We start from the raw sequence: 12778 nt of genomic DNA, 5'->3' as shown, positions 1-12778 counted from the left end.
AAATGATTTTTCAGGTTAGAGAAATGAACTTACTTCGTGAAAGTAACATGCAACTCAGAGAAGAAAACAAGCACAATTTTGAGGAATGCCAGGTATTGCAATGGGGTGTAATTCCCTTGTTTGAATATCCTCCTAATTTTTATGTGATTCATTCATTGATGATTTTAACTTACAAAAAGTTGATTGTTTTGATTTGATTTTAGAAATTGCGTGAAGTAACTCAAAAAGCTAGGGTTGAGACTGAAAAACTGGAGAGTCTGCTAAGGGAGAGAGAGATTGAGGTGGAAGCTTGTAAGAAAGAAATTGAAATGCAAAAGGTTGAGAAAGATCGCCTGGAAAAGAGGGTTTGTGAGGTATTTCATGTAGGAACAGCATATTTATGTCATTTACACACATTATATCATTATTCTAACATTTATTTTCTTAAAGTTACTTGAAAGGTGTAAAAATATAGATGTGGAAGATTATAATCGTATGAAGGATGATGTTCAACTGATGCAGGTAGGCTAATTTATTTATTTATTTTATCTTAATAGCACTTTGAAAAGCTTTTCGCGTATTTTTGGTTCATCAAAGGCTGGTTATCCATAATGTGTACTTGGTTGTTCTCTATTGACTTCACATCAAGCTTCCTATCCATCGTTATCTCGTTTGTTATTGTCAATTAACTTATTTTTCTGGATAATGATCCTAGAAATTTTGGTTTTGTAGAACTAGCTATTGATTGAGGCCCAACACATTGATTCCATGTAATTTGTAGCATTCAATGCTTTCAATTTAAAATATCCATAGTTTTTGTTTAGTTGCTGGCCATCCCTTGGAATCAGAAAGATGGCCACAAGCTGGGTTCAGGCATGGTGCTGGGAAAATCTTTAAGTACTTTTGTTTATAAGGAAATGAATTTCATTAAAAAGCGCAAAGGCGCAATCCAACTACACAAAATATATAAGAGAAATTCTTAACCATAAGAGAACAAAAATCAAGAAAATCACGAAAGCTAGAAAAATGAAAGCAATCCAGGGCAACCATCCATTACAGAATGATTTGACATTAAACAAGCCTCTCTTGGAAGGGGCCTAACAAAGCTTATCTTGACCCTTTCATCTCAGTCTAAAAGAGTACAATAAAGTAAAGAACGAGATAAAGAAATCCACCCCAAAGCAAGCAACTCTGAATAATGTCGAAAAACCTACCTTAAGGGACTGATCCCCACACCAAAAGTCATGCTAAAATCTAATCTTGGAGCCGTCAACCACCTTAAATCAAGTATGACCAGAAAACTCCCCCATGTCTCTACTAATGCTTCTCTAAAGGATCACCACGTATGACTCATGAACATCATTAGAACACCACGTCGCCACAAACTGGCCTCCATTATGCTTCTTTGTCATGCACACAACGCCATAAACCTTCTTTCTAAGAGAGCTCGGTTAAACATAAGTAAATTTTTTACCCCTAAAACCCCTCCGCCCCGTCCCCCCCCCCAAAAAAAAAAAAATCGTGTAACAGATTTTGAGCCACTTCTCTATATGATTGACAACACCAACCGGGAGGGGAAAAGGGTACTTGAAATAAGTAGGCATATTAGATAAAGTACTTTTAATCAAAGTAACTGTCCCACCCTTTCGTAAAGTACTTACTGTCTTGTCAGAGATGTTTAGGGATTTTGTACTGGAAGTCGGTTATTATGCCTGGCTTTAGAATGAGCTTTCAATCTGTCAATTATGTTGATGGTTAGTACTTTTGATTGTGGACCTGAATAGTAGTATGGTGGTAACAAGAAGTTTGATGCTCTCCAGTATCACAGGTTTTGGGGTTTTCTATCATTTTTAATCTTCGCAAAATGGACATAATTTCTTATTCTTCAAACTTTTGCTCCTGTAGTATGTAACACTTACACTCGGTTTCTGCCTTTTGATTTGAATCCACTAGGAGAAACTGAAAGAGAAGGATGCCCAGATAGATGATATCAGAAAGCTTCTTTCTGAAAGGCTGGATACTGTATCAAAATTAGAGAAAGATCTTTCAAAATGCAAATTGGAACTGAATGAGAGGGAGAAGAGGATAAACGATATATTGCAAGTTGAGGTACTGTATCATAGTGCTGTTTTCGATAGAAAGATACAGCTATGAGATTTCTTTGGCCTCCATGTAGCTCCTTATTGTGGTTGACGTTTGCAGGCTAGTTCAAAGCTAGAGATAGAGAAACAAAGGAAAATGGCAATTCAATTAAAGGTTGGTAAAAATTCATTTTGTCCTCGTGAATGTCAAATGTATCATCTAATATTAGTAATTATAGATTTACTTATTATCCTAATGAATTGGATTTAAGCTGTGGGGTCAGATTTACTTTGCCCTTTGTAAGTTGTGTGGCTCCATTCATTTGTTGCCGTTCTTTTCTGTTTCATCCTGCAGAGGAGGTATGAGACAGTGTTAAAGGAAAAGGAGGAACTGAGAAAGGAAAATCAAGCTCTTTCTAGGCAGTTGGAGGAGGTCAGACAAGGTTGTCAACTAGTCTTCTCTGTTTTTCATTATAATTTAATTTCAAAAATCTTTTCGAGCAAATGTCTTGGGAAAGAATAGAAATGTTAATAATGAAATGAAAAAAATAAAAAATAAAAAATAAAAAATAAAAAATAAAAAATAAAATAAAAATTGTAAAGGGTATAAAGGTGTAAGATGAAATTAGCAATCAATCACAACTTTGAGAAGAAACTTCCTGAAGCCTTGCTCTGCAAATTTCTCACCCACTTCACGTTTCTCAAGCAATTCTGCAAGTCTGTTCTCTTTTGTAACCCTGGTAGCATATTCAAATTTGGATTTGGTGAAGGATTGTGGACACCTTTCCTTTTTCTTATAACCTATGGATAATTTTTTTGGGAGTTTTATGTCTTCCAAAACAAATTTATAAAGATGCACGTGCAGCATTGTATGATTCTGGAATAAGTTATAAGTGTTGGGAAATCAAAGATCCTTGACTTAATTTCATACATAAAATACTATAAATTGAATTAAATAGTTAACATACCTTGAGGCATCTTGCAAATAAAATAAACCTTTAAGAGAGCAAAGTTTGCCTTCACACTTTAACCTTCATGAAATTTAAGAAGAGCACCTTGTCTTCTAACGTTAGTGATAGGACCTCGTAGACTTTTATGCATTAGTGATGAGAGGGACCAGGAGCCCTTTATGTAGTGTACCAAATTAACTCCACCTATCAAGAGTCATAATTATGAGTTCTTTAATTTTCTCCTACATTAAATTACCCTAATGAATCCATTGTTATAAAAAGACATCTGTTGGAAAACTAAAAAGACTCCATTATGTGGTACATTTAAATAGGAGATGAATTGTATTTTAAGCCTTTTAACGGACATGACTTTTGTCATATTGCCCATTAATAAATTCAATGTACATATCATCTTAATTTATCATATAATGCATGCTTATTAAACTTTTCGTGTGATCAGTAAGGCTACATTTAGTTCTAAATTTTCAACAGTAAAAAATATAATATAATTTGAGTCATCCTATGAAAATCCTTGGCGTGTTAGCTATTTCACTTGTCACAATTTTAGCCACCCTAAAATGCCAGTTGTAACAATTTTAGCCTCCCTTGGATTTACATTCCCTTAGTTTCTGCTATTATATTTTATATTAGATAGATATTAGATTTGTAGCACTATTCAGTCAGAAGGTCTTATTTTATTTATTTCTAATTTTTTTCCAATCATGCATTGCAGGGAAAAGGTCAATTGGTGATAGTAGTGGTGAACAGGCCATGAAGGAGGAGAAAGACACCAAGATACAGGTTCATCCAACAATCAACATTTCCCCCCCTGTTGTGTTGCTTTTCTCACTATCATTTGTTCACTTTTTCTACATTTTGCCCAGACTCTGGAGAAACATTTGGAGAGGCAGAGAGAGGAGTTAAGGAAGGAGAAGGAAAAGCGTTTGAAGAATGAGAAGGCAATAAGGGATTCTTATAATAATGTTAAGCAGGTTTTCCTTTTGTTTGTCATTCACTGATATTTTTCTCATTAGACTTGGACTATTATGTTGGTTGTTGCATGCTCATGGTTCTCAAACCCCTTAGGCAATGGTGATTAGTAGGCCCATCTTTTTTTTTTTTTTTTTGTTGAGTCATGCAGTAAGATTGGTGTGTGCTTCATGGGGTTTACAATTAATCACAAGATGTAGACAACTGTTGTCAACCTCTTTTAAGAGCGTATAAAATTAGGTGCATAGGATTAAAATAAAGAACAATAAATGCAATATATATTAATACGCATTTGGTTTTTCTTATTAACTAGTCTAAACCAGATGCCTGTTTAAAATCAAACTTAAAATGAAGCTGAAATTCTTTTAACGGAGGAAAAAAATTGGTTAATTTTTTATGACTATCAGCAAAAGAATCTTGCTAAATATCTTCTTGGAGGCCCCTTATATCCATTGTGGTTGAGAATGCTCCACCTAGAGGAAAGAAACAGAGTTAGTAAAGGATTAAAATACAAGTTGTGAGGCATGAGCCTAGGTGAAGCAAAGTACATAAAGTTGCAATAAGTAGGCTATCAACATAACATAATTTGTATTTCAGTTGCCATCTTCAGTAAAAGAATTTTTAACATTTAAAGGCCAAAATAGAAAACATTGCTTCACTGACCAAGAAAGAATACATTTATAATCCTAGCAAAAAATGTTTGGCGTTTAGTTCCTCATTGTGTTTTGTGGAGCATTTGGAGGGAGCGGAATGCGAGGCTTTTTGAAGATGTCGAGACTGTAATGGTAGTATTAAGGAAGCGTCTTCTTAACACGCTATATCTATGGATAGCACCCCATCTTTGCCACCTAGGTGTTTCTACTTTTGTAGACTTTCTTAATTTATTAGTTGTTCCTCCCATTTAGGGGCTCTCTTGTATACTTCCCGTGTATTAGGGTTGCACCCCTCTGCGCTTTTTATTGAATTTTAAATTACTTATCAAAAAAAAGAATACATTTATAAAAGGGAAGAATAGTGCTAGGTTTAGTTTCTTCAGTCTATGTCAAAGTAGAAACAAAGTGACGAATAGTTGCAGCTACATTATCTTTCTATTTTGCATATGGCATTGGAAGAGAGTTTCAAAAAGAAAAACATTCTTGGTTCTAAAAAGAAAATGGATGCTACATAAGATTTAAATTGCTTCATTTTAAACTAATGGTTGATTGTTTCTTTATAATTCAATTTCGATTCAACTTTTTCTTTTTTCTTTTTTCTTTTTTCTTTTTCTTTTTTTTGATTCAACATTACGTGTTTTAAAGTACTGAATTTGATATATCTTTTTTGCAACCTTAGGATAAAACAAAGTTCGTAACTGAACTTGAGATGCATAAGCAGGCAATGAAGCGGCTCTCAGACGAAGTTCAAAGGCTTAAGCATGCAAGAGACAATTTGCCAGAGGTAGCTATGTTACTTAACTATCAATCTAGTATTTCTGGATTTTTTATTTTTTTGTTGTCATTTTGATTCTGGGGAGAGGTGGGAAAGGGAATAAGCTTTTGAATCTCGATGCTACATCAATGTATCATACAAGATCTTGATTTGAGGATGTCTCTATCTGTCTTCTACCCTATGCGTGAGATGTACCTTTTTTTTTTTTTTTCTCCCGGGGGGGGTGGGGGTCCATTGGACATAGTTCTTTCAGGCAGTGGCCATTTAGTCCATGGTCATTAGATGCTTGTGCAAGGCTAGAAATTGGAATGCATTGATTCCACTCATTCCCTCCAGAGATTGTATAGGTCCCTTCTCTTCTCTTTTGGGTGATTGGGTTGGTTTAAAAGGCGCTTTCCAATCTATGATTCCTCGATGGGATGATGCCTTGGCGGATGTAGCTACTCTGCTGGGTATGCGGCTTGAGCTTTTTAGGTTGGACGCCTAGAATGAATCGGCCTTCTCTAGTAGCGGCAGTATGCCTTAGTTTAGTATTTCTTTAGCCTCCAGTCTATATAAAATGTAGTTAGCAGAGAAAATTCATCTCTTTTGCAATTCAAGTATATTGGTCTTCCATATTTATCTTGCCCAAGGCCATGGTGAAACAAGTGCAGTGTGCTCTTAGTGATTCTTTTTGGACAGGCAGTGGGTTAAGCATCAAATAAACTTCGGTAGCTTGGGACCAAGTTTGCTTATCTAAGGAGGAGGGGGGGTTAGGTGTAAAGTACGTGGAACCATGCCCGCCCTTCTCCATTTTGAGGTATCCTTCATATTTAGGATTCTGTTGGGCTGTCCTTTTAAGTCGTGGCCATTTATCCATGGTTCAATAGATGGTCGGTGCAAGCCCCGAAATTGGAACACCTTGATTCCACTTGTTCCTTCCAGCTCTACAATGTGGTGGCAGGACCGAGAGGGGATTGGTTCCAAATATTGGTCTTCCATATTTATCTTGCACAAGGCCATGATTAAACAACTGAAGAGTACTCTTAGGACTTTTCTTTGGATGGGCCGTGGATTGAGCACCAAAGGAGCTTTGGTAGCTTCAGACCAAGTCTGCTTACCTAAGGAGGGTGGTTTAGGTGTTTACATGGAACAGTACATAATGAAGCACTTGAGCCTTTGCAGAAACCCTGCCCGCCCTTCTCTATTTTGAAGGATCTCTCATATTTAGGATTTCGGCGTTCGTAATCCAGACCTACACATAGAATCCCTAGCGCTATTTAGCCCTTCATTTTGCCAACAAAGGAGTCACCCTTGATGATTCCATTTCTTCCCTACCAAAGTGCCTCTCTTCGCCATTTGAAGTACCACCTTTGTCTTCCCTTTCTGTAACATACCCAGGCACCCTCCTTTCCAATCACTAAGAGAAAATAAATACCAATCAAATCAAAGCTCTATCTAAGTAAAAATTCGTCTGTTATTTTTCCTGCCAACAAATAATCTGTAATAATTTGCAAATCAAAATCAGCTAATTCTTCTTGGATAGCACTCCCTCTAATAGAAATTTCTCGATTTCGAAATGTATCGAAGCCTGTGTTGTAAACAAAAGTGGGATGCTGTATTTCCAGCATTGGATTTCATATTTGAATGGACCTCATAATTGTAAGAAAGTAGGTTTCGTTGTTATAACTTCACTCCAGCCACTAGCCTTGCCTTCTGCATCCCCCTTGTGGTTAAGGTAATGACATCATGCATAGCCAGCTCCCAGTGTAACGGGTAATGTGTACAAGGCCTGGGAACGAATTAACCACCATATGGCTTACCAGTGTTACCTTGCGATAATGTGATGTGCTTCCAATTCCAATTAAAGGTAATCTATCCAATGGTTTTTAACATCTAGAAAACTGTCAAACCACTCAAATACGTTCTTGTGGCATGCCCCCTTCATGCGATACAGCTTTCGTAATATGCAGAACAGATGAGCGATAGGTCTTTGATCGTTGTATTCTTGCAATAGCGAAGAGAGATTTGTACAGTTCTGGAATGGAGATTCTTTGAATAAAAAATGACAACCATAATAGATGTTGGCCCAATATGAACTATGTGGAACAGAATTATTATGAAGCTATGCGATTAGAAATTCAACCCTACCCCTTTGCCGGATTGTTGCCCGATATAATCATAAAAAGCTTACTTTTCAGGAATTTTAGACCAAGCTTCTGATAAACTTGGATTTTCGGCTAGCCCGATGCCAACTCTTCGATATATTTCTTGCTGGAAGTATCCCTGATCCCATTGATAGCAAGGGGAACAAATATTTAAATCAGGCTAGTTTCTGAACCATACCACATGGTTCCAGCAACATCAAAAAGGGCAAAAACAAAAAATAATAATAAAAAATAAAAATGCAGCAGTAATAATACCCTACCTCAAACCCTAAAATATGCCAACGAAGCTTAGCATATTCTGGATTTCATTTTCATGTTGCCATTTTTATGTTTTATACCTTTCAAAGTTTATTTGCTCTGATAGTAGGGAAACAGCAGCGTCTTTCCCATGACATTCATGATGTAAGCCAGTTAAACATCTGCCATTTTATAAGCAATACATAATGTGTTGTCATGAACCATTTTACATTTAGATTACATATTCTCAATTTAACATTTATTTTTGTTGCGTTCCTCATCTTTTGGTACTGCCTTTTGTTTCTATTTCACTTGAACTGCAAGCTGTTACATTAATGTTTCCCAGGGTACTTCTGTGGTTCAACTTCATTCTGGCACTGCCCTGGATGATTCTGCTGGTGCCTATGTGTTGGCTGTTGAAAATTTTGAGAGGGCGGCACATTCAGTTTACAGTGAACTTGGAGTTCCTGGTGTTCCAGTGGACACCTCTTCAATTGCAGACACTTCGTCAGCAGCTTCTGCAGGTCCTTTAGTTTTTTTCCCTCTTTTTTCTCCCTCTCTCCCAACCACCACCAACTTGTTACACCATTAATTTTCCTGGTTTTAATCCCTGTTTTTGTCTGGCTTTTAATCTGCAATAAGTTCTGTGCATGATGTGAGTTTCGTATTTCATTGAAGTTTTAATTCCCCTTTGCAGGTCCCATAGTTTCCATTCAAGCCCCTAGTTTTGTATCCTCAATGGGGCCTGCGACAAGTGGCTTGCCAGCTAAAGTAACTGAAGAAAGTGAGAAGAGATTCACTTTCCCCAAAACCAATGTTGAGACCCGAAAAATAAGTAGGAAGTTGGTCCGGCCACGTCTTGTAAAATCTGAAGATCCACAGGGTGATATAGAGATGTCAGAGGTGGAAGGAACTAACATTGTGGGCAAACCTGCACCTTCTAGTGACACAGAAAATCAGGGACAGGTTAGTCTACAAACACAACCATTGGTCCGCAAACGTATAGCATCTTCATCCGCTTCTGAGTTGCATGAAGAGTCAGTCATCCATGGAGAAGCCAGTTCTGATGCGGCAGCACCTGTGTTGAAGAAGTCCAAAGGTTCAGAACCCCCCCAAGAGATTGCTGGAGGACAATTTTCTGCTCCTGTGGAAGATCTTGGAATTCTACCAGCTACTGAAGAATCATTCGGTGGTGATGAGTTGCTTCAAGGTTCAAATGAGGAAGCAATGGATGCCGAGAAGGAAGAGGTCGACACTTCTGGGGATAAAGCTGAGGCGGCTAAAGAACAATTAGATGGCATGAGTCAAGATGAATTGCAGAGTGATAAGAACAATGTTCTAGAAGAGAATTTGGATAGACCAGGTGGATCAGAGATGGTTTCTGATGATGGGCCAAAGGATCAAGCTGAGCAAGAGAACCAGCAGTCAATGATGGAATCTGGAAGTGATAGAGAAGAGGGGGAACTCGTGCCTGATGTTGCAGACCCTGAGGGTGGTGGTGATATTTCCAACACAATGGGGAGCCCAGAAATAGTGGAAGGTCAAGCTGAACCTGTTGCAACCCCAGTGGCTTCGCCGGCTAGGGCTGATGACGAAGCTTTAGTTGCTGCAGCAGTGGAGCTTGGTGAGATAAGTTCTCTGGAGGGTGTAAATGATGAGAAGAATGATGTAACTGAGGAGACTGCTGAGGGTTCCGATAAATCAAATGATGGAAACGACCAAGTTGCAGTTGAGGCTGATCAGGTCACTGAAGCTCTCTCTGTTCCAGTCGAGAATACTTCAGCAAGTGCTGCTGCGGAAGTTGATGTCTCAGAACAAGCTAGTCCTGTCTCAAAACAAGGCAGTACAACCGTCACTACAGAAGCGGAAGTGGTAAGACAGGTATCCCCTGCAGGTAGCACTTCAACTACTATAGTGAACCTTTCTGAGCGAGCTAGGCAGAATGCTGCGAAAAGATTAGGTGTGGTTTCTCCAGTGGTAAGAGGCCGTGGAAGAGCATTACCACGTGGTCGAGGTGGACGTGGTGCGCGTGGTGGACGTGCAGGACGGGGACAATCATCCAGTGAACAAGGTTAAGCTTGGCGCTTTTCGCCCGCTCGTCTCTATTTAAATCCTCCTTTTTTCTTTGTTTGTGAATTAATGTGGAGTCACATTTTTTAGTGTATGGTCGGATTCAGACACTAGAGGAAGATTCTACCTCCGCATTCTGTTTATAGAAAGAACTTATAGTAAGTACATACATGCAGACGCGTTTATCTATGGATGATCGTAATATGTAAAATCAATTTTGGCATTTTGCAGTGTTTCTTTTTTCTTACTTTCTGTTTGATATATTGCCCTCTTGTTTGAGATTACGGTCTTGCTATTACCTGCAACTCCGAGCACCAATTATATTTTTCCAACGATTTGCTTGGGGTTTGAACTATGCTGGTCTAAGGGGGGAAACCAAGACCCCAATTGTAGGGTTGACAATTTTTTACACGACTCGTGAATTCGGTACGAACACGACACAAAAATACAAGGTTTGGGTTTGGGGTAATCGGGTTCGGGTCATAATCGAGTCAACTCGATTATAACACGATTATAACCGTGTCTGGCAAGTCAACCCACAGGTTGACCCTCTAACGCGATTATAACCCGTTTATTAAAAAAAAAAAATTGAAACAAACCCCAGCTGCATCACTTTTCTTTTCAGTTTTCACTTTCACAGTTTCACGCCTCCTTCAGTCTTTCTTTCACACCTCCTTTAACGAATCGACCTTTCACACTTTCACTTCACGCCTCCATCAAATTTACCATTGCCATCTCTTGTTTACGAGTATGGTCTTGCTTTTGCTCACAACGAGCTCGAAGAAGATTTATTTTATGTCAACCATGAGTTTCTACAGTGCATGGGGATTTCCATAGCCAAACACGGGCTGGAGATCCTCAAGCTTGCTAGAAAGGAGAAGGGAGCAAGCCCGTGTTCCTTGTCAAGGCTTCTAGTGGCGATCAGGCGGACAAAGAGGTGCTTAGCCAAATACAACTGTACGTGGATTTGCTCAGAGGAGTTGCTGGCTCTCGTGGTTGTGCCAAGGCCTGGCTATGGGATGAGATGGAAGGGAGCGATGTTGAAGAGGAACAAAAGACGGCGAAGCAAGGGAGGCTGTTGCTCACAAATGGGAGTCCTCGTGTTGACAATTATTTGAGCCCTGTGGTGTATGATCTCTGGAAGGAGGAAAAGATGGAAAGCAGCGATGATGGGTACTGGTTGACTGAAGTTGAGGAGATCAAGTGGGATACTCTGTTTCAGGATTTGAAACCCACTTGAATTTTCTTCCTTTCTGTTGTTTTTTTCTAATCTTTGGAGTTAATTTTAATGGTGAGAGATGGGTTTTTTGGGGTTCTTCCAGCATAGGGTTTTGAATCTTTTGATTGTGTGTTTCAAAAGAATTGTGTGTGGTGACACCAGTGAGTCAGGGACCACGACCGGTTCATCTTCGGACCGAATCGATGCGATGGGCTTGGATGCGATGAAGTGCATGTTTCGATTTCCCAGTTGGCTTTAGTTCACCAGTTCATGGCCATGCCTTGGATGCGATGGGCTTCACGCTCGTCTTCTTCAGATGAAGACGAAGACAATCCTTCTTCTTCGGACGATTCGAACGAATCAAATGAAGTAAACGGGTTACCTGGGTCATGTTTTGGTAACTCGGTTGGCAATCAAGTCGTATTCGGGTTTAAGGATTCAATTTGATTAATAGTCAGGTCGGGTTTGTGTCGGACCCGATTGTGTAATCAGGTCAGTTTGGTTAACACGAACCCGACCCGCCAACCCGAATTGCCAAGCCTACCCAGTTGTTTGTGGAATGTTAATTTTGTGTTTTTCCTATTGTTAATGTTATTTAATTTTTTGTTTAATTTTTTTTTTTTTTTGGGTAAATTGAGAATACATTAGCTAGAGAATGAAAGAGAAGGGAACACAACATACAAAATACAAGGGTTGGAAGCTCAGTCAAAACAGTGCCAAATTAAAAAATAGAAACTAGATATGGATCAAAACTCAGTTCTAGATATGATATTTTGTCACTCCAAGACAACTCCCTACAACTTTGCCAACGTGGCCTTTTTAAATTTTTTATTATTTTTTATTTATTTTTAACATGGGCCAAGGGGGGGGTGTTGGAATCCCTCGCTCGATGGAGGAAACATGTTCCCCCAAATCTTTTCATCCGAACCCCTTGTCGTTCTCGCCGTTGAAGCCACCGGCAGTATTGGTTCTTTTTAGGCGGCCTTGGTTCTCTCTTGGCTGTCGACCACCCTCCTTCGAGTCAGTCCATAACAATGGAACCTAAATGACCACAAAATCAACAATAACATTGTTCCATAACAAAGATATTCAAAAAGAGAGATCTATAATGAAAATTAAAGAGACTTTTAATTTAACCGTGTATGTGTGCAACGTGTAACAAAATATCAAAAGTGTGGAATTAAAAGAGACAGATATTTTGTTAACGAAATGGAAACTCAATTAAGAGAAAAACCACTCCGGGGTAACCAAACTCAAGAAATCTATTATGAAATGACAAAGCTAGTACAAAGAAAGTAACACTCACATACCCGATGCAACGATCGTATCTTGCACTCTCACACGTAACCCAACGTGAACGCCTCCCAACCAAGTCACTTACTTGAAAGGGTGTTCTATGGATTTCTTTATCTTAGGGCTCCTCACTAAGATAGACTTTAAATACAAGTACAGCAACAATACACCAGCAACAGCTTGAGAGCTAGCGGATCTTCACAATATCTCCCTAAACACCCTCTCTAAGCTATAAACAATTTAGTACCAAATTCTGTAAAGAATACATGCCTAGAGACTTCTATTTATAGGCTGAGAAGACCTAAAACGAGTCTATCTCTAATTTCTCTAGGTGGCGTTCGGAAGGAAGCATTAAGCATCCAGACGGTCTTCTATGCAACAGGC

At 38.8% G+C, this 12778-nt stretch overlaps 1 protein-coding gene and 1 pseudogene across 4 annotated transcripts in view; both read left to right on the top strand.

Annotated features, from left to right (window-relative positions):
- The window catches only part of LOC133865732 (nuclear-pore anchor), a 78966-nt gene extending 68861 nt beyond the window's left edge, over positions 1-10105 (top strand). For 2 of the 4 annotated variants that reach the window (XM_062302185.1, XM_062302184.1), the window contains exons 38-48: positions 20-92; positions 204-353; positions 430-501; positions 1933-2088; positions 2182-2235; positions 2416-2503; positions 3744-3811; positions 3895-4002; positions 5333-5437; positions 8159-8336; positions 8510-10105. In XM_062302185.1, the coding sequence (XP_062158169.1) occupies positions 20-92; positions 204-353; positions 430-501; positions 1933-2088; positions 2182-2235; positions 2416-2503; positions 3744-3811; positions 3895-4002; positions 5333-5437; positions 8159-8336; positions 8510-9888 (2431 nt within the window). In that variant the 3' untranslated portion in view covers positions 9889-10105. The remainder of the gene's footprint in view (positions 1-19; positions 93-203; positions 354-429; positions 502-1932; positions 2089-2181; positions 2236-2415; positions 2504-3743; positions 3812-3894; positions 4003-5332; positions 5438-8158; positions 8337-8509) is intronic. The other 2 variants (XM_062302187.1, XM_062302186.1) reach the window with 2 other exon arrangements.
- A 460-nt stretch (positions 10106-10565) lies between these two features.
- On the top strand, positions 10566-11226 carry LOC133866179 (uncharacterized; annotated as a pseudogene).
- Positions 11227-12778: the final 1552 nt, after the last annotated feature.

Source organism: Alnus glutinosa, chromosome 4, assembly GCF_958979055.1.
Source record: "Alnus glutinosa chromosome 4, dhAlnGlut1.1, whole genome shotgun sequence".
In the NCBI taxonomy this organism is placed as follows: Eukaryota; Viridiplantae; Streptophyta; class Magnoliopsida; order Fagales; family Betulaceae; genus Alnus; species Alnus glutinosa.
Note: the sequence above shows the minus strand (reverse complement) of the source record. Positions and strands in the feature narration are given on the sequence as shown.